The 22,182-nt window shown below is 53.9% G+C and overlaps 2 protein-coding genes across 11 annotated transcripts in view; both read right to left on the bottom strand.

Annotated features, from left to right (window-relative positions):
- Nucleotides 1-300: 300 nt before the first annotated feature.
- SPATA32 (spermatogenesis associated 32) lies at nt 301-5,627 on the bottom strand. Its single transcript, XM_036338790.1, has 4 exons — nt 3,818-5,627; nt 2,629-2,956; nt 1,009-2,300; nt 301-459 (listed from the first exon to the last, which is right to left on the bottom strand). Exons 1-4 carry the CDS (start codon nt 3,940-3,942, stop codon nt 357-359), a joined length of 1,848 nt encoding a protein of 615 aa, XP_036194683.1. The 5' UTR covers nt 3,943-5,627; the 3' UTR covers nt 301-356.
- A 3,615-nt stretch (nt 5,628-9,242) lies between these two features.
- Nucleotides 9,243-22,182, bottom strand: part of MAP3K14 (mitogen-activated protein kinase kinase kinase 14) — a 43,908-nt gene continuing 30,968 nt past the window's right edge. For all 10 annotated transcript variants that reach the window (XM_036340329.1, XM_036340327.1, XM_036340328.1 and 7 more), the window contains 10 exons: nt 18,694-18,823; nt 18,350-18,481; nt 17,816-17,920; nt 15,658-15,821; nt 14,775-14,925; nt 12,941-13,318; nt 12,690-12,796; nt 12,068-12,212; nt 11,169-11,269; nt 9,243-10,864 (listed from right to left, as the gene is read on the bottom strand). In XM_036340329.1, coding sequence (XP_036196222.1) covers nt 10,700-10,864; nt 11,169-11,269; nt 12,068-12,212; nt 12,690-12,796; nt 12,941-13,318; nt 14,775-14,925; nt 15,658-15,821; nt 17,816-17,920; nt 18,350-18,481; nt 18,694-18,823 — 1,578 coding nt within the window. In that variant the 3' untranslated portion in view covers nt 9,243-10,699. The remainder of the gene's footprint in view (nt 10,865-11,168; nt 11,270-12,067; nt 12,213-12,689; nt 12,797-12,940; nt 13,319-14,774; nt 14,926-15,657; nt 15,822-17,815; nt 17,921-18,349; nt 18,482-18,693; nt 18,824-22,182) is intronic.

Genomic DNA, 22,182 nt, shown 5'->3' with positions numbered 1-22,182 from the left:
ACTCTCTCCTCAGATGCCCCCCCATGTGTCCCTGGCTTCAGGCCAAGGGGAAGCCCCATTTTATGATTTAAGGACCTGAAGCCTCAGAGAGGGCACGGAGGCCTCCCCAAGACGAGTCATGAGTCTCTGTTGATGATATGGCGGCTAGGGAGGTGCAGGGGAAGTGGAACTACCTGTGGGGAGTGAGTGGGGACAAACAGGGCTGGTAGAGCCCTCAGGTGGCAGGGGGACCTGGGTAGTTAAAAAATGGTGGTGGCATCCCTCAGAAATCGAGACAAGGACTTCGCAGCCAGGTGAGTTCACTGGTTCCGGAGCTTCTGCAGAAAAAGTCTGAGCCGGGGCCAGCACTGGAGGCTTTATTGGTTTTGTTTAGTCATTTCTCTGGGGGAAGAAGTGGGCAACAGCTTAAAATGGATTTTCAGCATTAATGGAGTCTCTTTCTTGGTTCCCGGCACTGAGCTGCAATGCAAAAGAGAGGGTGTCACTTGGGCTCCAGTGGGAGGGTCAAGGGAGAGGGATGAGCCCAGAGGCCGCTCTGAGGAGGGCCCTAGGGCAAGAGGACCTGCTCCTGCTGCACGCGGATGGGCAGCTGACATTGTACTGTGTCCATGCATCACTAGAAGCAAGGGGTGCTGGGAGGACCCTTTTCCCGCACTGGCCACTCGATGGAAGTGTCCTGGGCCCCGGGCTGGAGCCGTCAGGTTCTTGGCATGGAATTAGCCTGAGCATTTCTGATGAGGGACAGGTCATCGGCCCGCGGGGTGAGAGGCTTCCTAATGCTAGAACGGCTCTTCCCATTTTGAACCCAGGTCCCTGGCGAGCCCTGGAGTGCTCACTCTCCAAGGTTCCCGGGCCTCCTCCAGCCCTGGCCTTGGCACTGCACCCCCCCTTCCTCCACCCAGCCCCCCATTCCACTGGTCCCTGTCCTCCCGAAACTGTGAGGAGCGGGCCCACCCACACATCCTCGAGCAGCCACCCCTTGCGGGGAGCTGCGCCAGCCTCACTTACTCTTTCCTGTCTCCATTCAGTGAAGAGGACCTGGCCGGGGCCTGGATAAACTTGACTTTCCCTTTAAAGGCGGTCCTTCGGGGCTCCGGCTTGCTAAAGTCAAAGTAAGGGTGCAGGGTCTTGTCTTCCTGCTTGGCAGATTCCAGTGGCTCTCCGGCTTCCAGCGACTTCTCAGATGCCCTCTCCTGCAACCCAGAGAGCTTTTCCTGCTCTGGCTCCTCCTTGGCAGGCAGGGTGGTGCTCTCCACCATGGGCACTCTAGAAGGCACCATGGGCACCGTAGAAGGCACCATGGGCACCGTAGAAGGCGCCATGGGCACCGTAGAAGGCGCCATGGGCACTGTAGAAGGCGCCATGGGCACTGTAGAAGGCACCATGGGCACTGTAGAAGGCGCCATGGGCACCATGGGCACCGTAGAAGGCACCATGGGCACCGTAGAAGGCGCCATGGGCACTGTAGAAGGCGCCATGGGCACCGTAGAAGGCGCCATGGGCACTGTAGAAGGCGCCATGGGCACTGTAGAAGGCACCATGGGCACCGTAGAAGGCGCCATGGGCACTGTAGAAGGCACCATGGGCACCGTAGAAGGCGCCATGGGCACCGTAGAAGGCGCCATGGGCACTGTAGAAGGCTCCACGGCCTTCTGGGGTGGAGATTTCATCATGTGCTCCAAACTGGGCAGGTCCCTGTTGCTGGAGGAGGCGATGGCCAGGGAGGATGCGAAGTTGACCAGATCTTGTAAGTTGATAGCTGGTGTGAGACAGGGGTAGGGCAAGTGGGTGTCTGACGGCTGCCGGGTGCCTGGTTCTGAAAGCTCTGCCTGGGTGCTTTCATCCTGGAACTGCTTGACGGGGACCGGCTCTGGGGCTGCCTTCTGGTTCAGGGGGCTGGCGATCTTCTCTGTGCTCTCGCCACGATGCATGCCGGTCTCCAAATCCAGGCTGTGTTCTGAGGCCTGGATATCTTTGTCTGCCCAGAAGAGGTGCTTGGAAGTCTGCACAAAGATGGAGCGATGGGTGGAGTCCACTTGTTCCACATCCGTGATACTCGGGCTTGTGATGGAGTCCTGCTGCGTTAGCGCCCCCTCGAGGGGCTGGGAGGATTCCAGGTCTTCATTGCAGACCTTCAAGCTGGAGTCCTGCTTGGCCTCAGGCTTAAGCATGGGGGCTGGCCAATACTCCCATGGTGGGCAATACTCCAATGGTGGCGGAGTGTTGGCCTCCTGCACCAGTTTTGTGTCTTGTTCCGGGTCCTCTTTAGGTGGGACATTCAAGTGTAGCAATTCATCCTCCTGAAAAGTTTCAACTGAAAGCTGAGGAGGCCCCTGCCCCTCGGCTCCTCCCTTGTACCAATTCCCTGCCCTGCTCCCCCGACCCCAACCCTCATAGACACACACACACACACACACACACACACACACACACACACATTCTGCACACTTCCTCCCCACACCTGTCTCTTTGCAGAGACCTCCTGGGGCAGGGAGGTGGTGTGAGCAAGGTCAATATCGGTTTGGTCCTAGGGTCCCAGAATTGTCAAGGCTAGGGGCTGGTTAGAATTTAGGGAAGATGGGCTTTGTCTACCACCTCTTCAGAAAAGGTGACCCTGCCCACTGTTACCTCTTCCTCATCTTCCTCTTGTGCAGGCGGGAGCTCCTCTTGTGCAGGCGGGAGCTCCTCTTGTGCAGGCGGGAGCTCCTCTTGTGCAGGCTGGGACTCCTCTTGTGCAGGCTGGGACTCCTCTTGTGCAGGCTGGGACTCCTCTTGTGCAGGCTGGAGCTCCTCTTGTGCAGGCTGGGACTCCTCTTGTGCAGGCTGGGACTCCTCTTGTGCAGGCTGGGACTCCTCTTGTGCAGGCTGGGACTCCTCTTGTGCAGGCTGGGACTCCTCTTGTGCAGGCGGGAGCTCCTCATGTGAAGGCTGGAGCTCATGTTGGTTTAAGTCAATCCTAAGACAGAAGGAGACAGAGTGGGTGACAGGGCTTCACGGGGTTGGTGGGATGGCTTTAGCGGGGAGGGGAGCTTTATACAGGGGCTGGCAAGATGTCCCCAGCTAATCCACTCCCTTGGTTGTCCCTACTCCCACCAAGAATTCTGGAGCTGTAGTCTCAAACTTTAGTGAGTTTAGAAAGTGCCTGGAGAGCTTGCCAAGTTGTCCCCCTGGCCCCCCGCAAAGAGGGATCCAATTGGTTGGAGGCGAGGCCCAGGAATCCGCATTCTAATCAAGCATCTATCAGCTGATGCGGCTCACTTGGAGAACCAATGCCCAGGAAGTGGCTCCTCATTGAAGGAAAAGCCCAGGGCACTGCCTTTCCCCAACCTGCTCAGTCCCAGCTCAGCAGATGTGAAGAGCAGAGGTGTGTGTGCGCGCGTAGGGTTCCCTCAGTTTTGTTGGCCATGTGCTGCCATCTTGGCCCCTTGCCTTCAGTGCTCAGCCATATGACCCCCTCTCCTTCCTTAGGAACCTGCCCAACCCCAACTCGGACAGCTCTGTCCTTAGAGCAAGGTGGATCTAAGGGGTCAGGTCCCATCCGCGTCCCTGGGTATGCCCCACTGCCCCTTAGTCCTCCTCCAAGATCAGAGACTGGAGACAGAAGCAGGAGGGGGTGCTACCCACACCCCCGGGCCCTCGCCCCGCCATGGCCTTTTGGCCTGGATACTATCCTTGGGGAGATTTTGAAAACAGATGGAGGGAGATGCTGGGTTGGGAGGGTATATGAAAACTTGGCAGTGGTGGCAAGTGGGGGTAAGGGTTGGTGGTCTTGGAAGGTGGGGGAGCGGTCCTCCGATGATGGGGGACTGGTTCTCACTGTGTTTCCACTATGTCCACCGAATCCTTGCTACAGCAGGGAAATCCATTGGCACCTGGCAGAAAGAAGGTGGTGAGGGGTTCTGGAACAGGGGCTGCTGGTGATGCTTCAGCCATCCTCTCCATCTCTCTCCGTTCCTCACCTTAACCCATTTGCCATTCCCTCTCTCATCTTAACCTTTGTTTCCTCCCTCTTGCTAGCCAGTGTCAGCAGACATGAAGACCTATCCTTCACGTCTGCTCCCCGCCACTTTCCACGCTGGCCCATGCTGGCCCTCCGTAAGGCTGAATGCTAACAGCACTCAGTGCCATTTATTGAGAACTACTAACCCAGGCATTATGTTGAACACTTTCTGGGCTTTATCTCGTTGATTCAACAAAAAGGAGGTTCATTTGCCCAAGGTCCTTCAGCTGATCATTCAGGAAGTTAGCGTGTGAATGCAGATTGGACTCAGGAAACTCAAGTGCCCTGTCTTGCATGCTGTCCTACCCAGGAGCCCGGAATTGTGTGGGGCTCCCCGTCGTGTCCACATGAGCCTTCCTCATCTCTTTCCATTCCTGTCCCTCTGTCCTTTTCTCCACTCTCTTCTGGTCAGGCTTCAGCTCTGCCACTCAGCCTACCGGTCCTCCTACCCCGAAGTCCATCCTCTTTCCCTGGCTCTCACCCCATCACATCCTGGGCTCGTCCACCCCCAACTCTGGGCCCAGGTTCTCAACCCAGGTGATGCTGCCACGGACCTGGTTATTTAGGAGCTCTGATAACCCTACACAGAGACTCCTTGGGGGAGGTCTTCCCACTCAAGTTTTTGGCACATTAGATCCCTCCCTGGAGATTTGTGTCTTTTACTGAAAAAGCTTTTTTTTAATCTCTGGGGGTGGGAGGCACCCCATTCCTTGCTCCCCAGGGTCATGGATAGGGGTTGATGGTGCGGTCATCATGGCAATGGGCAAGCTGGGTTCCCATGAGCCTGGAGTGCGGCAGGAAGTGACAACCCTGGCTCTGGTTGAGAACTGCTCCCAGGGTTATATCAAAAGGATCAGAATGTACTGTGGCCTCTTCCTAGAGATATAGAGGCTGAGGAGGGTCCTTGCTGGCTGGTCCTGGGACTGGGATTTAGGCACTTCTGTGTTCAGCCTGGATCAACTGCGCTAGAAGTCCGCACCACCATGGACAGAATAAGTGGTCTCTTCAGAACCCTTCACACTCCCGTGGCTTCCCCATCTCTCTCATCTTCAACTTCACCTGCCCAAGTGCTGCTCCTCCCAGGCCTCTGACCTCACAGCCTTCCTTGCTTGTTTACAGAGTTTCCCTGGCTATTGAATCAACATCCTGCAATCTTAATCCTCCCATGAACAGCAACTGGATGTGGACAGGAGGAAAAGTGATTATGGTGTGGACCTCATAGCAGCACTGGGGGTTGGAAACAAAAGTCTGAGCTTGACTCAACTTGGGACTTCCGTGACATTCTGTAGGATGCGAAATAATTTCAATTTCTAACTGCCAATTGCTAGTACATAGAAATGTATTGATCTTGCAACTGTCCTAAAATCCTATAAGTTCTAGTTTTATTTTGTAATAGATTCATAGGTTTACTACATAAACAATAGCGTGTGTGACTCAAGACAGTCTTACTTCTTCCTTTCCAATCTAGGTGTCTCTTTATTTCCTTTTCTTGCCTTATCGCACTGAGAACAATCTCCAATACAATGTTGAATAAAGTGGCGAGTGGACATCCTTGCTTTGTTCCTGAGCTTAGGGAGAAAGCATTCAGTATATCACCGCTAAATATGATGTTGGCTGTAATTTTTCTTTCTTTTTTTAAAAAATATATTTTTATAGAAGGGAGAGAGATAGAAACTCAATGATGAGAGAGAATCATTGATTGGCTGCCTCCTGCATGCCCCACACTGGGGATTGAGCCTGCAACCCAGGCATGTGCCCTTGACTGGGATCGAACCTGGGACCCTTCAGTTCACAGGCCGACACTCTATTCACTGAGCCACACCGGCGAGGCTGGCTGTAGTTTTTCTTATAGATGCCTTTTATTGGGTTGACAATGTTACCTTCTATTGCTGGTTTACTTAGTTTTTAGTTAGGAAGGGATGTGGGATTTTGTCTGATGCTTTTTAAAAATTATTTTGTAATTAGTTAACATATTGTTATATATAGCATGTTATATGTTAACATGAATACTGTTATATATTTTCTGTTAATAACTCATTTTATGATGAAATACACTGATTAAAAATTTTAAAAAATTATGCCCTAACCGGTTTGGCTCAGTGGATAGAGCGTCGGCCTGCGGACTGAAGGGTCCCAGGTTCGATTCCAGTCAAGGGCATGTACCTTGGTTGTGGGCACATCCCCAGTAGGAGGTGTGCAGGAGGCAGCTGATTGATGTTTCTCTCTCATGGATGTTTCTAGCTCTCTATCCCTCACCCTTCCTCTCTGTAAAAAGTCAATAAAATATATATTTAAAAAAAATTTTTTTAAATTAATCTTGCATTCCTGGAATAAACCTCATTTCGTCATGATGTATTATCTTTTTGTACACTGTTGAATCTGATTTGTTATTTTTCTTTTTTAGAATTTTCACATATATGTTCATGAGGTGTACTAGTGTGTAATTTTCTTTTCTTGTAATGTCTTTGTCAGGTTTTGATAGTAGAGTAATACTGGCCTCAGAGAATGAGTTGAGAAGTGTTCCTTCTCCAATTTTCTGAGTTTGTGTAAAATTGGTATTATTTCTTCTTTATGTTTGATAGAATTACTGAGGCTGTCAAGAGCAGGATTTCCCCTTCATCTCCACTTTCTACCACTTCTTCACTCACAATCATAACACTTAGATTCACTATCAAATAGTTTTGTTTTGGGACGAACTCAGCTGATCTTCCATTATCAATAGCAATGCTTGCTTTTATCACTACCCAAGGACTTTGTTGTTCATTGTCCTGGTATGGTTTTGTGCAGAGTCTTTATAAAAAAAAAAATAAATGCAATGCCTTTATTCTTCCTGGTGTCTTTAACTTTCATTATAGTGACCTTTACAATTTTTGCCACACTTGGAAAATATCCAGTGTGTCACTGTTGGTCAGGGAAGACGGCAAGTTGGACACATACACTGTGCTTTTACTTGGGGCCAATCCACCTCTCATTTCCTCAGCTGGGGCGGGCCAGGAGTCTGAAGAGCGTGAACGAGCCCTCGGCTCAGCTGGGCTCCAGCCCTGGACTGTCCCTGGCCCTTCGCAGCGGCCTTGGCAACACGGGTACTGGGAAGGGTCAGGTGCGGCAGATGAGAAGGTGCTGCTGCCTGTCCATGGCTCTCCTTCACCCAGAGCTGGAGGTGGCCCAGAGGGGGCTTTTGCTGACCCACATTTTACTTTTAGTCAACTCGTCAGACCCAGGCCTACTTAGCATAAGAATAGCCCCTGGAGGGGGTGTGATAAATGTTGTAGGAGTGACTTAAAATGTCTGCATAAATTTGTTACCCCACAAATTTGGGAAAGGGGATAAGCTGCTCTCTGGTTGTTGGTTGTTGGCACAGTTTATTATTTATTTATGCATTGGTTTTGGGCGCATTTTAAAATGCTGGCCCAGGTATGTTTTCCAGGGAGAGAAGGTCCTGAGGGAAAAGCCCTCATTCCAGTGGGGGCCTGAGCCCCCATGACCAGAAACTGGGGAGACCCAGGGCCCGGAGGGCAAGCATCTTTGCTCCTTGGCACAGAGAAGAGTGCAAAGCACAGAGGAGGTGCTCATGAAACAGTGGTGGCTGCTTTTTCTTCCTGCAGAAGTTCCGAGCACCGGTCAGGGGCAACTAACCACGATTTGAGCGGTTGTCTGCGGTTTGGATAATTCATGAGTCTTTTTCTGGGCACAGGCTACTGTTCCTAGAACCTTTGGGCAAGAACCCTCCGAATGTGCGGCCCTAACCCCAAGGTGTACCTGCTGCCGGTGCACCCGCGGGCGACTGCCCCGCACAGGGCCGAGGCCTCGGAGTTGGGCCGCCCCCGCCCCCGCCCCCCGCCCCCCTCTCCCCCTGAGGATGGCCAGGGCTTTGGCTGGAATCGCCCTTTATACTGTGCACACCCCCTCGCCCGCCTTGAGGAGCAGGGGCAGGAGCGGGGCCAAGACCCTGCCCCCCACTTCCACTTTCCCCGCCCACCGCCCGCGAGCAGTCCCTGCGCACCGCCCAGCCCGCCGCCCGCTCCCACCTGTCATCCCCATGCAGACCGAGTTGGCGGCCAGGGAGGCTCTGGGGGGGGCGGGGAGGGATGGTGGCTGCTGGCCCCTCCGCCTCCACTGTGCTCTTTGGTGGGGGCGGTGGAGATGCTGTGGGCGCCGGTGCCTGTGATGTCGCTGCCTCTGTGACGTCCCGGCGAGTCCCGTGGGCCGGGAACTGCGCTCAGGATTTCCGGCGCGTGGGTTTCCGGCGCGTGGGTGGGAGCGGCCTGAAGGGACGGACTCCGGAGGAGGCCCCACCCGCCCGTTCGGCCTCCGAGCCCGTCTGGGTCTGGGGACCAGGCAGCTCCTGGAGACCAGGCAGCTCCGCGCCTCGCAGCAGGCCCAGGGCAGAGAGGGCTGGGCAGGGGTACGCCTGGGGTCTCCCCGACTGGCCTTTGCACCTGCTCTGGCCCAAGGCCGCTGCCCTCCGTGTACCCAGGAGCCCTCCAAGAACCCATGGAACCTTCGACCTTTACCCCAAGGTGGGCGGGTATGTCCCTGCGCGCAGGTGTGCGCGCGCGCGCACACACACACACACACACACACACCCACTGAAGCTGTGCACGAGTGAGTGTGTGTGTGTGTGTGTGTGTGTGCGCGCGCGCACACACACACACACACACACACTCACTCGTGCACAGCTTCAGTGGGTGTGGAGCCAGATGAGACAAGACACCCTGTGTGCTGGTGGCATCACCCTCAGGCAGGCCCCTGTCCCCTGACCAAGGTCCCACTCTGAGAAGTCACCCCTGCTCACAGGCAGGCCCCAGGAGGTGGCTGGAAGGGCTGGGAGTCCAGGCTCTCCTCCCCCTCCCCACTAAGTTCCCTGGAGCCTGGCCTCAGGGACAGGAGCAGTGGGTGGGGCAGTCTTTGTTCTGGGCCTGCACTATCCATGCCTGGTCAGTGCCCAGGCCTTCTCTTCTCCGCTGTCCTCCCTTCGGCCTGGCAGTGTTTGGCAGGGACTTCCCTGCTGCCACCAGTGGGGCATCTTGCCAAACCAGTCTGATGGGGTAGCTCAGAGGGGGGACTGGAAGCACCCACTGGGAGTGGTGGGAAAGGCAGCCCCACTCAAAGGTTGAAAACCGTCCTTGCCCCATACATAGGGCAGACTTGACAAGATCCCACCATGAAGGCAAAGGGAAGCAGCTGTTAGGATCCGAGTCTTTGCAAGCAGGCGAGAGAATGGAGAGAGCCAGGGCCTGAATCCGTGTCATTACTCCAAACTTTATTGCTCACAGAGTTCCCTGCAACTCGAACCCTGCAGTTCTTCATGTACTGGGGGCCGGGGTCTCTCCCTGGGGAGCAGGATGGCTCCTTGTAGATAGCTGGACAGAGGGCACCTTGGCAAGACTTGGGGACAAGATTTCCGAAGGAGGAATCTCAGGAGATAGATACCCCCTCATCCCCAGGGGCTGAGACTAGCAGGCTCCTCAACTCCCAGTGATTCACAGTTGATTAATGCTACATGAGTCCTGATCAGCTTCCCCCCTGAAAAGGCTGGACTGGGCAATGAAGAGGAATGGGGGGGGGGGGGGGAGAGACTCATCTTAAATCTGGAGGTTTGACGGGATCACATGTGTGGAGACAGGTCAAGACTTGAGTCCCTTCACCCCATCTCCTAGTCTGCTTGTGCTAGTGACCTGCCCTCCTGGAGGGCAGCTGTGAAAGTGCTTTGAGGTCATCAGAGTGCAAAGTGCAGCTGGCAGTGCCCCCGTAACCTGGGGCAGGGCAGGGTCAGTGTGGGCATGATGCCTGAGCTGTGTCTCGGGAAGCTGGTGTGCAAGATGTTGGAAGCCGTGGCTCGGGTAACAGTAGCGCCTACATCTGCTGCTTTCTTTTCTGTCTTTCATCCTTATCCCCAGGCACTTCCTGTCAGGGAGGTCTCATGCCATCGCCCTTCACTTTATGGACGAGGGGATCGAGTGCCAGCTAGTCAGGGCAGTGCTGGGCCTGCAGTCTGGGCCCAGCGCCTGCAGCTCTGGGGAAGGCGTGGCCAGCAGCCACGGGGCACCAACGTGCGGACTGAGGACCACGTCACTGAAACACCTTCTTTGGTCCTTGGCTGAAACTGCGTTTAGCACAGGACCTGCGTTGCAATACCCTGAAGAACGTGGTGCATTCTCCCAGGGAGACTTCCCAGTCAGGCCTTCCTCCCTCCCTCTCTGCCTGAAGAGTGGCCAGGCCAGGCAAGGGGGTCGGAAGGCCCTGTTTACCCAAGGCTGGGCACACCTGCCACCTGGTCCTGTGCTGGACCTGGGTAGGGGTCTTTAGGCACTTGACACCCTCAGACCTGCGTAGAGGCTGAGAGGCTCACCCACCAGCAGGTCCCTCATGGGCCCCAAACTGCTCTCCCCTGACAAGTAGTCACTGATCCAGAGGGCCAGGCCAGCTCGTTTGAACCAGGTCAGAGAAGGCCCTCTCTGTTCCCTGTGGGAAGAGGCCTCTTGACTTCTTTCTCCTCCTCACGTGGGCACAGGGTGTTCTCTCGGTGGGTCAGGCAGGATGCAAGTGGAAATCCTAGGAGGCATTTTGCTGGCGCCCCCTTTGCCCTGGTCCCACTGCTGAGATCCCTGGGAGCTGCCTGAGCCTGGCTCAGCGGCAGCATCGAGCGCCAAGAAGGAAGGCTCCTCTGGCTGAGTGGAGCTGGTGGCGGAGGCTGGGTTAGGGCCTGTTCTCCAGCTGGCCATGCTTGACCCTCCAACTCCAGGCGAAGCTGCCATCTGGGGCCAGGGTACACTGCAGGTCGATGCCCGAGTCTGGCACCTCCATGTCGTAGCGCACAGGTTGCCCATCTTTGGTCACCAAGCTGAAGGCTGCGGCTGGGATCTGGGGCAGAGCAAAGCAGTGGGCCTGAGACACTGGCCTGGGCCTCAGAAGCTACCTAGAAGTATAAAGCTGCCGGTCTCCTCTCCCCCAGCCGTGGGAGCTACCTCCCTCCAGCCAAGCAGTGCACCTGAGGGCACCACCTGCCTTTCACCTGGTCCAAGTGCGGGTCCTGAGAACCCCGCAGTCACTACTGCCGGCCTTGCCCCGAGACCCTGGGGGACATCCAAGGCCAACTATTCTCCACAGGCCATTTCTGCTCATTCAGAAGCCTTCCTCTGCCCCTGAGCGTGTACCTGCCCCTTACCTGGCTGCTGATGCCAGTTGCAATGTCTCCCACCTTGACCCGGTGGAACTCCCGGATGTGTAGGTGTTCACCATTGAGAGACTGTATTTGGACTTTCACACCTACAATGCAAGCAAGGTGACCGTCAGGAAAGTGACTGCTGGCTCCCTGAGGAGCCCTAAGCAGAGGGAAGCAGGCTGGCTGTGAGGAAGCTGCATACATGCTATTTAGTCCGGAGTGGCCCTAAGGTTATACACTTGCTAGGCCATTTTCTGTCAATACCAGAGTTTGCCCTGCACAGTGCAGAGAGCTAAGGGTGGCTTCCATGGGGAAGTAGTACTCCAGCGCACACACAAAGCAGAAAGGAACTGGAAACAAAGATCCCTAAGTTAGACCGCAGGCATCTTAGACTGTAATGTTCCCTGAGCTGAAGAGGCCTCTGGCCAGGCGGTGCAGGCTTGATAACCATGAGTCACACTGGCCTGGCGAGGGCCCGGGACTGTGAGCTGATGAAACCCTTGTTGTATTGAAATCACAACATAACTTATGCAACCAAGCCTGAAAATTAAGTTCTATAATTTCTCTCTGCAATTCTGACTTCAGATCCCAGTGGAGGATCCCAGTAACCTTGTTCAGAGACATTCATTGCTCAGTTTCTTGATTCTAGGCCAAGGTTCTTGACTCTTGACTTCCGAGCTCTATCCACAGCCCACCAGGGGCAACAGTCCCTCTGCCCCAGCAGGAAAGGGCGAGAAGGGTCTTTGCTCTAAACTGACTTAATGGCCAAGTACTTCAAGTTCTGTTTGCCAGGAGCCTTCCTCTCCCTTCGCCATGTGCCAGAGGAAGGGAGACAAAGCCCTCAGGCTCCCTAGTCCCAGGTGGGTCAGGTGCTGGGGCTGCTGAGCAGGTGGGTGCTGTACCATTGAAATAGCTTGGCGTGTCCGTGGGCCGCCCCCGGGCCAGCACCATGTTCCAGCTGGAGCTGCGAGCCTCAGCCTGGCTGCCCCATGAGTGCACGCCGGAACTCAGGGTGTCCCGCGAGCTCTGAGAGGCCTTTGACGGGTTCTGAAACAACAAGCGGGGGGCACAGACTCAGGGTCCTGGGCTCAGGGAACCATCTCTGGCCTTGGTCTGCTTGGGGCAAAAGGGACCCAGGCCCGCCCTGCAGTGAGGAACTGCTCTTGTTCTAGGTTGGTGTATGGCTCCACTGGGCACTTTTGGGGCTCAGTAGGAGGCTGAGGTCATGAGGGGCCCCTGAGCTGGAAGAGGGTGAGGACTTTTTCTATGGGGACCAAGACCCAAGCCTCCTTCCCCACCATCCCCAGTGGCCAAACCATTCCTAATGTCCGGCAGTGCTGGCTGGAGACGGAGGGTCTCACTCTGAGAAACCAAGGCCCCCTGCTCCAGTGAAGACCGCTCCCAGCAGGAAGGGGTGACCGCATCCCGCTCCCTTTCTTTACCCACTACTCGCACACAGCCCGTTCACCAGCTGGACACGAAGCCCCTGCTCTGTGCCCTGTGCCCGGCTCACGGCCGACTCACCTTTTCGCTGTCATCTGACAGGGAAAGGCTGTCGACACTGAGGCACGAGAGGATCTGCTCCTGTTCCTCCAGAGAAAACGGCTGGGACAGGCTGTTCAGAAATAATTCTGCAAAACGAAGCAGGAGGAGGCTGTGAAAGACTGGGAGGGGCCCGGCTGTGCGGCCAGGGGTCTTCCTGCACAGACTGCAGGGGCCGATCCATGGGGAAGGGGCTGGAAAGGGGAGGAAGTCTGGGGACCCAGAGGCCGTACCTATTTCCAGCTGCTGCAGTTCCTGTTCCGGGAAGGTGGCCTTCCGCTCTGGCGAGCTGGGGTTTTTGCTGGGGGCCGGGTCCAGGGAGGACAGAGGCAAGGGTTCCCACATCCCAGACTCCTCCTTGCCCCAGTTCAGGCTTGGGCACTTGTTTCGCTCTGGGGGATCTGGAGGTAGAGGAGGTTGGAGCTTGGGGGCCCCACCTGTGGTGTCCTCGGCTGGCTGGGGCCCCGGGGCCCCTGGGGAGAGCTCCCCGGGCTGGGCTTGCAGGGTCTGGTGAGAGTGGGCTGGGTGTGGTGGCGGATGGCCTTGGAGTGCCGGCGGCAGATGTCTTGGCTCTCTGTACTCTCCCCTCCAAGGGCTCTTCAGACCTCCCACTACAAAACAGAGAGCACACGGGGTGAGGTGGCCACGGGCCAGCACCGAGCAGTGGGGAGGGCTCTGGCCTCGCTGAGGGACACACTTAGGAGGGCAGCGTGCGCTCCAGAGGAGGCCGCTCCCATCGGATGGCCTCCTACAATGGCAAGTGGACAGTATTTCTGTTTTTTTATTCAATTTCTCCCTAGGTCACAGCAGCAAGTTGAAAAAGGACAGAATTGGCTCCAGACGAGGACTTTAATATTAATAGTCAAGAGAAGATTTAAAAACCGTTCTGGGGTAACACCAACTCAGAGTTCCCAGCTAAACTGCCTCCCTGACCCCCTCTCTACTCCTCCCTTCCACAGGCTTCCCCAGGGCACCATTTCTCTGGAGTGGGGGGCACTTCAGCCCCTGAGCATCCTTGTAACGTCCATGTTGGGGCTGGGGGCTAGAGAAGGTCCCTCTCCTGTCTTATTCCCTTTTCATTCCCATAACCACGGCCTTTCCCCTGCCAACCTCCCAGGTAACAGTCCGTTACGTTCAATGTGCCATTTTGGGTTTGATCTCATTCTTGCAGAGCGTTTGTGGTTTTTATTTATCGATTTTTTAATTTACAAAAAAGGCCTTGTGCTGTGGGCCCCGCTCCGCGGGTCCTCTTTCCACCAGCACTGTGGTTGTAAGCAGCCGGCTGCTCTGTGAACATGGAGCTGCTTTAACTGCTGGGTGGTGCTCTGTGAGGCATCCCCCACCCGTGGCCTCTCTACCTCCCAGGGAAGGACACCCCACCGCACCCAATTCCCCTCCTGCAAACGAGGCTGCAGTGCCGTCCTCAGCGTGTCCGCTTAGCAGTGGTTCTCAACCTTCTGGCCCTTTAAATACAGTTCTTCATGTTGTGACCCAACCATAAAATTATTTTCGTTGCTACTTCATAACTGTAATGTAGCTACTGTTATGAATCGTAATGTAAATATCTGATATGCAGCATGGTGTTAGGCGACCCCTGTAAAAGGGTCGTTCAACCACCAAAGGGGTCGCGACCCACAGGTTGAGAACCACTGGCTTAGGGATTTGGTGAGAACCCCTTTGGCAGCGCCCCCCGTGGAGGGCGGCTCCCAGGTTTGCGGGTGTCTGCCTGAGTGCTGACCAAGGCTCTGGCAGGCACCCTAGCAGAGCCTGCGGCCTCCTGTCCCACATCCCCACCAGTGCTTGGTGCTGCCAACTTCCAGGCTCTGTCGCTCAAATGGCTGGAGAGTGACAGCTGGCTCTGGTGCACATTCTCTGATGACTAATGAGTTTGGGCCGCCTTTAGATGTTGTGACCCCCTCCCCCATCTCTTGAGCACGGCCTCTGCACAGTCTTACCAACCCTGATGTTCCCTTGGGGAAACCAAGGCTCCGGCAGGCCGAGTGCCTTGCTCCCGACCACTACGCTAGCCGCAGCCTCCCTGGCCCTCCGGCCAGCACAGGCTCTTACCGCGCTGCAGCGCCAGGTGGACCTTCCCCCCCAGCTCTAGCGCAGATGCTCGCTGGACAGGCTCTTTCCGCAGCCCCTCCTCGATGGCCTGGGCTGTGAGAGGGGTGCAGGAAGGCGGGATCTCCCTCACAGGCGGAGGCTCGCTGGCAATCTGGGGGTCAAAAAAGCAACACGTGAGGCCCTGCTGGCATGGATCCGTGGTTGAGCGCTGACCTATGAACCAGGAGGTCACGGTTCGATTCCTGGTCAGGGCACATGTCCAGTTGTGGGCTCGATCCCCAGTAGGGGGCATGCAGGAGGCAGCTGATCAATGATTCTCATCACTGATGTTTCTATCTCTCTCCCTCTCCCTCTCTGAAATCAATAAAAATATATTCACAAAACAAAAAAGCAACACGTGAGGCCTGCCTCCCCCATTTCCCAGGTTTCTCTTCTTGCTTCTCTCCACTCTCCCACCCGGCTGTGCTGGGGGGTTGGTCATGAGGACTGGAGGGACCTGGGGGAGAGTGAAGTCTGAGACTTTTCCAAGAAAAGGGAAAAAGACGGTGCAAGTAGGAGAGGTCAGAGCCAGGCAGCAAGACGCCCAGGACCTCCGGGCCCACCCTGTCAGGAGGCAGGCAGAGGGGGCCCAGAGTGTAGACCTAGGAGAGCTCAGACCTGAGGGAGCTCAAGGAGATCCCTCACCTAGGATCTCCCCTTGGCCCCTCAGATTCGGGGGACACGTATTTTAGCCAGGATCCCACATTTATGAGGCCTCTTCCTGTTCCCTGCTCCCATCTGCCACTGCAGAGCAGCTAAAATGCAAGGCCACCTCCAGGCTGCAGCCAGAGCCCCGTAGCCCTGCTGGCTGTCCCTCCTGGCTGTCTCAGGTGCTGTCACTGACCTTGAGGCAGAGCGGCCCTCGGAAGTACTGGGTCCAAGGGTGGCAGCCGTTGAGCATATGCAGCATCATGCAACAGCTGCTCCACACGTCCACCTTGGCATCACAGGGCTTGCCCATCACCACCTCTGGAGCCATGTGGGTCTCTGTGCCAGGGATGTAGTCCCCTGAGGAGGCAAGGGAGACAGAAGTCACCTGTGACCTCTGATAGGCAAGAGCTTCGGCAATGACCACCCCAGTCTGTTCCTGAGATGCCTTGAACTTGTCTGTGTTAAAGTGCTTTCATATCACATCTGCTGGGGATGAGCTAAGTCAGGGGTTCTGCTGGGACTGGTACAAAGAATACATCATCCAAATATGGACGCTGCCCTTTGGACCAAATCCTTTAGGTGCTTCTTTAAAATGGGGAGGGGCCTGGACATTGAAAATTAGGTTGTAGAAGACTAATGAATGGTATCATATTCCTGAAATTTTAGTAAGTGAAAAAAAAGAAAACTTATGTTCATAAAGGCTAGAACAGTGGTTCTCAACCTGTGGGTCGCGACCCCTTTGGCGGTCGAACGACCCTTTCACAGGGGTCGCCTAACACCATCCTGCATATCAGATATTTACATTACAATTCATAACAGTAGCAACATTACAGTTATGAAGTAGCAACAAAAATAATTTTATGGTTGGGTCACAACATGAGGAACTGTATTTAAAGGGCCAGATGGTTGAGAACCACTGGGCTAGAAGGATTGATACCAGATGTAAATAGCATTTTTTGTTCTGGTGATCTACAGTTTTTATTTTTGTTTAGCTCTAGTTCCTGCAAATATATTAGAAAAGGAATTATTTTTTGTAATAAGAAAACCCCCAAGTTATTTTAGTGTGGAGGGCAGGTGTCCATGTTCAATTTACATCTTCAGAATCACCATCAAAACCCTTTAACAACAAGTAAGCACTTTTTTCCAAAAGGTTGTTTTTCCTTTGATCAAAAGGAAACTACTTTATGCTTAATGTTATAAATGAAAAAAAGCAGGGCACAGAATTGGGTTATAATGGCCTTAACTATGTACAGAAAAAAAATCCAAAAATACCTGGAAGGAATTATCTAAAATTTCATGATTATCTTTCTGAGAAAGGAAAATGGTGAGAATTCCTTTTTTCCTCCCCTTCTATACCATTTAACTCTGTAGTTGCAAAATATCTTACAGTGGGTGTAGATTACTTTAATAATCAGAAAAATATAAGTTAAAAAGTTAAAACCAGATATTTCTCCAGCTACACAGCTCAGGCCTTTGTGCCTCCAGAACCTGCTCTCAAAGGCGCAGGAAGCCCTGACTGGTTTGGCTCAGTGGATGGAGCGTCGGCCTGTGGACTTAGGGGTCCTGGGTTCGATTCTGGTCAGGGGCATATGCCTTGGTTGTGGGCACATCCCCAGTGGGGGTTGTGCAGGAGGCAGCTGATCGATGTTTCTCTCTCATCGATGTTTCTAACTCTCTATTCCTCTCCCTTCCTCTCTGTAAGAAATCAATAAAAAATATATATATATATATTTTTTAAATATATTTTATTGATTTTTTACAGAGAGGAAGGGAGAGAGAGATAGAGAGTTAGAAACATCGATGAGAGAACATCGATCAGCTGCCTCCTGCACATCTCCCACTGGGGATATGCCTGCAACCAAGGCATATGCCCCTGACCAGAATCGAACCCAGGACCCCTCAGTCCGCAAGCCGACGCTCTATCCACTGAGCCAAACCGGCTTCGGCAATAAAAAATATATTAAAAAAAAAAAAAAGGCGCAGGAAGGCCGAGGTCACAGGCTGGGAGCACAGCTCTCCCAGAAGGCCAGACAAGAGGGATGGAGCCATGGAAGCGTCTGGGAGAAGACCTGGGACCTAGGGCCGGGCACGCAGCCTTTCCATTCTCCTCTGTGTAAAGGGAACATCAGAAACGAGCAGCTGACATGCGTTATTGCATTTAAGTCTGACAAAAGCCTTATAATACTCTAGGGTGGTTGTGGGGCTGAAGCATATTGGTGGACATAGTGCTCACATCTCTGATTCCGTTATGGAAGGTACAGGACAGGGCTAATACTAAGGCTACTGGCTATGATCATCATGGCGATAGGCGGGGGTGGGGGTGGGGATGGGGAGGGAGGGCATGGGCTTACCTGTGAGCAAGGAATTCCCCAGGCCATCAGGTCGAAGGCACACAGCATGGCCAAAGTCACAGAGGGCTGCCCGGCTCCCATCCTTGGACAGGAGCACGTTGTCAGCTGCCAGGCCGTCCCGGGGAAGAAGAGGAACAGGTGAGTCACGTCGGGCCCGGCCCACCCTGGACCTCCAGTGAGGCAATTTTCTGGCTGACCCTCCATGGCAGCTGCTGCTTTTGATTAGGCTCATTTGTCATGGAGGAAGGGAGGAGGGTATCAGTTCAGGCTCAAGGCAGGCAGCAGGCAGGCGTTCCAAGAGTGAGGGGACAGGGGCAGAGTTTACTCAGCTCTGCGGCCTCCCTCCCCCCAGTGGTCACCCGTGTGTAGTGGGGCACCACCCACTGAGGGCTTAGAGAACACTTCCCCTTCCCACACACAGCCCTGTCAGCCTGGCCCCGGCCCTGCCCCTGGAGATGACCAGGGAGCCCAGCAGACTGGGGAAGAAGTCGGCAGGACGGGAGAGGAAGAAGCCCGCCGGGACCAGGGCCTCACCTTTGACATCGCCGTGCAGGATCCTGCGGGTGTGGAGGTATTCCAGCCCTTCCAGGGCCTGGCCCAGGTAGTAGAGGGCTCGGTCCTCCGGCAGACGGCCCATCTGCTTGATGAGCTGGCCCAGGGAGCCACCTGGAGACCAAGGGCCAGCCTTTACATGGGGCTCTTCCAGGCCTCCAAGCCGAGGACAAGGGCGGGTGGTGGAAAGCAGGCCTTTCCCGCCAATGCCACAGGGTCAATAGGTTAAAAACGGATGCACTGGGGACCAAGGTGAACCTGGTAAGACTCGGGAAAACCCTGGGCTCTGAATTTTGAGGGAGAAGGGGTGGGACCTCGCTCCTCACCTTCCAGCAGCTCCATGAAGATGTTGACCCAAGGACCTTCCTTCACTGCTCCATACAAAGGGACGATTCTGGGCGAAGTCAGCCCGGCACAGGACATCAGCTCCTCTGCCCGAAACTTTTCCACTCGCACCTGAAAGGGCCCGGAGGTGGCTGTGAGTCAGGGTGAGGGGCCAGGGCGGGCTCCCTGTCATCCTGTCAGGACCCAGATGCTCCCCGCACAGAGCCTGCTGACGTGCTCAGTGACGATTCTGAGGCCAGGCAGGGCCCTGGTGGGCCTACAGGCCCTTCAGAAACCAAACTGTGTACCCCTGGGGTCAGGGGCAACTCCCAGGACTTGATTAAAGTTCTGAGGGGCTGACGGGTGTGAAAATACAAAAACTTGCAATCTTCATCCTGGCTCTCAGCAGGCTGCCCACCCTCAAACCCTCAAATCTGCCAAACACAGAACTTTTTTTTCTTTCCCCCAGCACAAATGCCTGGGCAATTTCTAGACACAGGACCTCTCCTCTATCAACACCCACGACGACTCTTCAGATGCTGGGTTCTGAATCTTATTAAGACTCTGACTGTCAGTGCCTCTGATCCTCAGCACTCTTCTCACTCTCATGCTGGTCTCTCTCCTCCCAGGACTGACATCCACGTGGACGGCGCAGTGCTGTGCTCTGTGCGCAGCTGTTTCCCTAGCATCTGGGCACAGAAGGCTTCCGGGGAGGGGTTTGGCCAAGGACCCTCCCGCTGGGGACCGGCTGGCCTGAGCACCCCTCTCCTTTCTGCAGGGACCAGCATGGGGTGGCAGGAAGGAACAGACCCTCATACAAGCACCCTGCGCAGAGACCCTCGCTCAGCCACTTCTAAAGGTAGATCAATCCCCCTAAACCCTGTTTCCATAAGTGAAAGGTGGGGGCAGTGGCCTCGGCTCCTGGGAAGAGTGAGCATTTGGAGGGGTGACAGCCAGCACCGGGCCTGGCAACCAGTGGTGCTCAGGAAATGCTAGCTTCCCACCTCCTCCTCCAGCTCAAGTAAGAGCAGCTGAGGAAATGCTTGGGCTTCCTGAATAGCCTTTCCTCCCGGCTCCTGGGGGTTCTCGTGTTCGCCTAGCAGTGGTTCTCAACCTTCCTAAGGCCGCGACCCTTTAATACAGTTCCTCATGTTGTGGTGACCCCCAACCATAAAATTATTTTCGTTGCTACTTCATCACTGTAATTTTGCTACTGTTATGAATCGTGATATAAATATCTGATATGCTATATGTGTTTTCCGATGGTCGCGACCCACAGGTTGAGAACCGCTGGAGAGGTACCACCAGGGGGCGCCAGGGGTAGCAGAACAGGCTGGAAAAAATCAGTCAGGACCTGGCCGTTTTCTTTGGAGGGAGACGTTCTGCCTTGGCAAACAGCTCTGACGATGTGGGGTTTTTGGACTTTTGCCTATCAGTGGAAAATGTCTCTCTCCTGGTTACATACAGAATACTATATCTGGTTTTGTTAATGAACTCGCATGAACTTTGACTCTTTGTCAGTGTTTCCAGCTCTGAACCCGAGTTGGAGCTAATTCACCAACGGGACTTGTTTGTAAATGTCTGTAAACGGAGTGCTCCCAAACTGTTAGTTGAAGCACCTTGGGGCATCGCCGAGAACTTCGAAGGCCACGCCAGAATATTTTACTTTGGGGGCAATAGCAACGATGTACGTTTATGGGACGTCGAGTAAACTGCTGGCTTGAGGTAGTTCACTTCAACACTAGGTTGCAGAGTATTCCTTTGATGGTAGATCTTTATGAAATGAGGTTTTCGGAGGTTGCTGTGATACATACTTCGGGGGGAACATGGGGAGCAGGAATCGAAGGTGATGGTGTCCAATCTGACTTCAAAGTTTGAGAAGTTGTGCAGTGCCCAACAACGAGCGCATCCCAGGAGTAATTACGGTGGTTTAAGGACAGAAGAAAATTTTTCTTTCAGTTTCTATGTGTTGTTTTCAAATGGCTACTAAGTTGTTAGGATAAAGACATTATTGGACCTAATGCCTTAATCAATGGAACTGTTAGGTACTTGTTTCGGCCTGGGGTGCCATGAAAACATTACTGAGACATGAAGAGCTGTGAAAGAAAGTTTGGGGAGCCCTGCTTTCACTTTTAAGAGATTCGTAAGTCCCTCTAGAGTGGCCCGGCCATGTTAAGAGCGTTCCCACCCACCCAGCCAAAGGGGGGTCAAAGGAGACTCTTCAAAACACGAGGTGGTTTAGAAACCTGTGCCAGCTCAGGGAGAGCAGGCTGGCAGGGCAGTCCCGAGGTAGCCAGGTGGGGAGAACACAGGCTGTGCAGCCAGGCCAGCCGCCCATCTGGTCCACCTCCCCGCTCTGGACTTCAGTGTCCTCACCCAGGAAGTGAGGGACTGGGCTAGATAAGGATGTTAACGAGAACTAATATTTAATACACACTTAACATATGCCAGGTACTATTCTACACTAATCAGTGGTTATTTACATCTTGCAATAGCCTGTGAGCTGGTATTCCCATTATCTCCACAGAGCAGGTGCTTGGCAGCAGCTGGCTTTACTTGGCCAAGGCCATGCTATCCCAGGTCAGTGGCAGAGTTAAAAGGAGGCTCCCAGAACTCCATGCTTGAGCCAGATGTGCTCAAATGAATGGTTCTTAACCCTCTTTGGGCCACAGATTCCTTTGAAAATCTGATAAATAACACGGACCCTTCCCCATAAAAATGTGTGTGTGCATCTATACATCACACTCACACACACACAGAGGAGACATGGACCCTATGAATTCATCCGCTGCTAGGATGAGAGCTTATATATTGGCTGTTAAAAGCACTAGCGCAATGCATATGTATCAGTAAGGAAATCTGTCCATGACATATTATTACATGAAGAAAACATGGTACAGAACAACCTCTAGGGTACAACCTCATGTTAATAAAGACAACAACTACATGTTTATATATGCATAACAAGTCTAAAATGATTTATGTCAAAGAATAGTTACCTCTGAGAATGGGGTCAGGGAACAGGGAAACTTTTGCTTTTTGGGTATCATTTGAATTCTTTTATAATGAGCCTATATTTATTTGCAATTAAAAAGTAAGCTCAGCCCTAGCTGGTTTGGCTCAGTGGATAGAACATTGGCCTGCGGACTCAATCCCCAGTAGGGGTCGTGCAGGAGGCGGCCGATCAGTGATTCATCACTGATGTTTCTATCTCTCTCTCCCTCTCCCTTCTTCTCTGAAATCAATAAAATTATATTAAAAAAAAAGTAAGATCATACAAAACCTTAAAAAACAAAAACTCTACATTAAACCCCAGACTCATGACCAATCAGCATTTGACCTGGGGCCATGGATGTTCTAGAAGGAGGACCAAGGAAGTGCTGTCCTCACCGTGTGCTGGATCCTCCCCAGGGAGCATTAGACAGTGCACGACTTGCTCTGACCCTATGTGCAGCCTGACCTCTGACCCCGTCCCCCCATCCTACTCCTCA

The sequence above is a fragment of the Myotis myotis genome, unplaced genomic scaffold (assembly GCF_014108235.1).
Source record: "Myotis myotis isolate mMyoMyo1 unplaced genomic scaffold, mMyoMyo1.p scaffold_m19_p_17, whole genome shotgun sequence".
Lineage (NCBI taxonomy): Eukaryota > Metazoa > Chordata > Mammalia > Chiroptera > Vespertilionidae > Myotis > Myotis myotis.
The sequence above is the reverse complement of the archived record's forward strand: the minus strand, read 5'-3'. Positions and strand labels throughout refer to the sequence as shown.

What these genes read in the sequence shown, in the direction of transcription:
- SPATA32 (XM_036338790.1), bottom strand. Translation starts at nt 3,942, where the DNA reads ATGGAGAGGATGGCTGAAGCATCACCAGCAGCCCCTGTTCCAGAACCC. An exon ending in GTGGACATAGTGGAAACACA is followed by an intron (nt 2,957 to 3,817) that starts GTGAGAACCAGT and finishes CTTCTGTCTTAG; the next exon opens with GATTGACTTAAACCAACATG. An exon ending in AAGAGGAAGATGAGGAAGAG is followed by an intron (nt 2,301 to 2,628) that starts GTAACAGTGGGC and finishes GAAACTTTTCAG; the next exon opens with GAGGATGAATTGCTACACTT.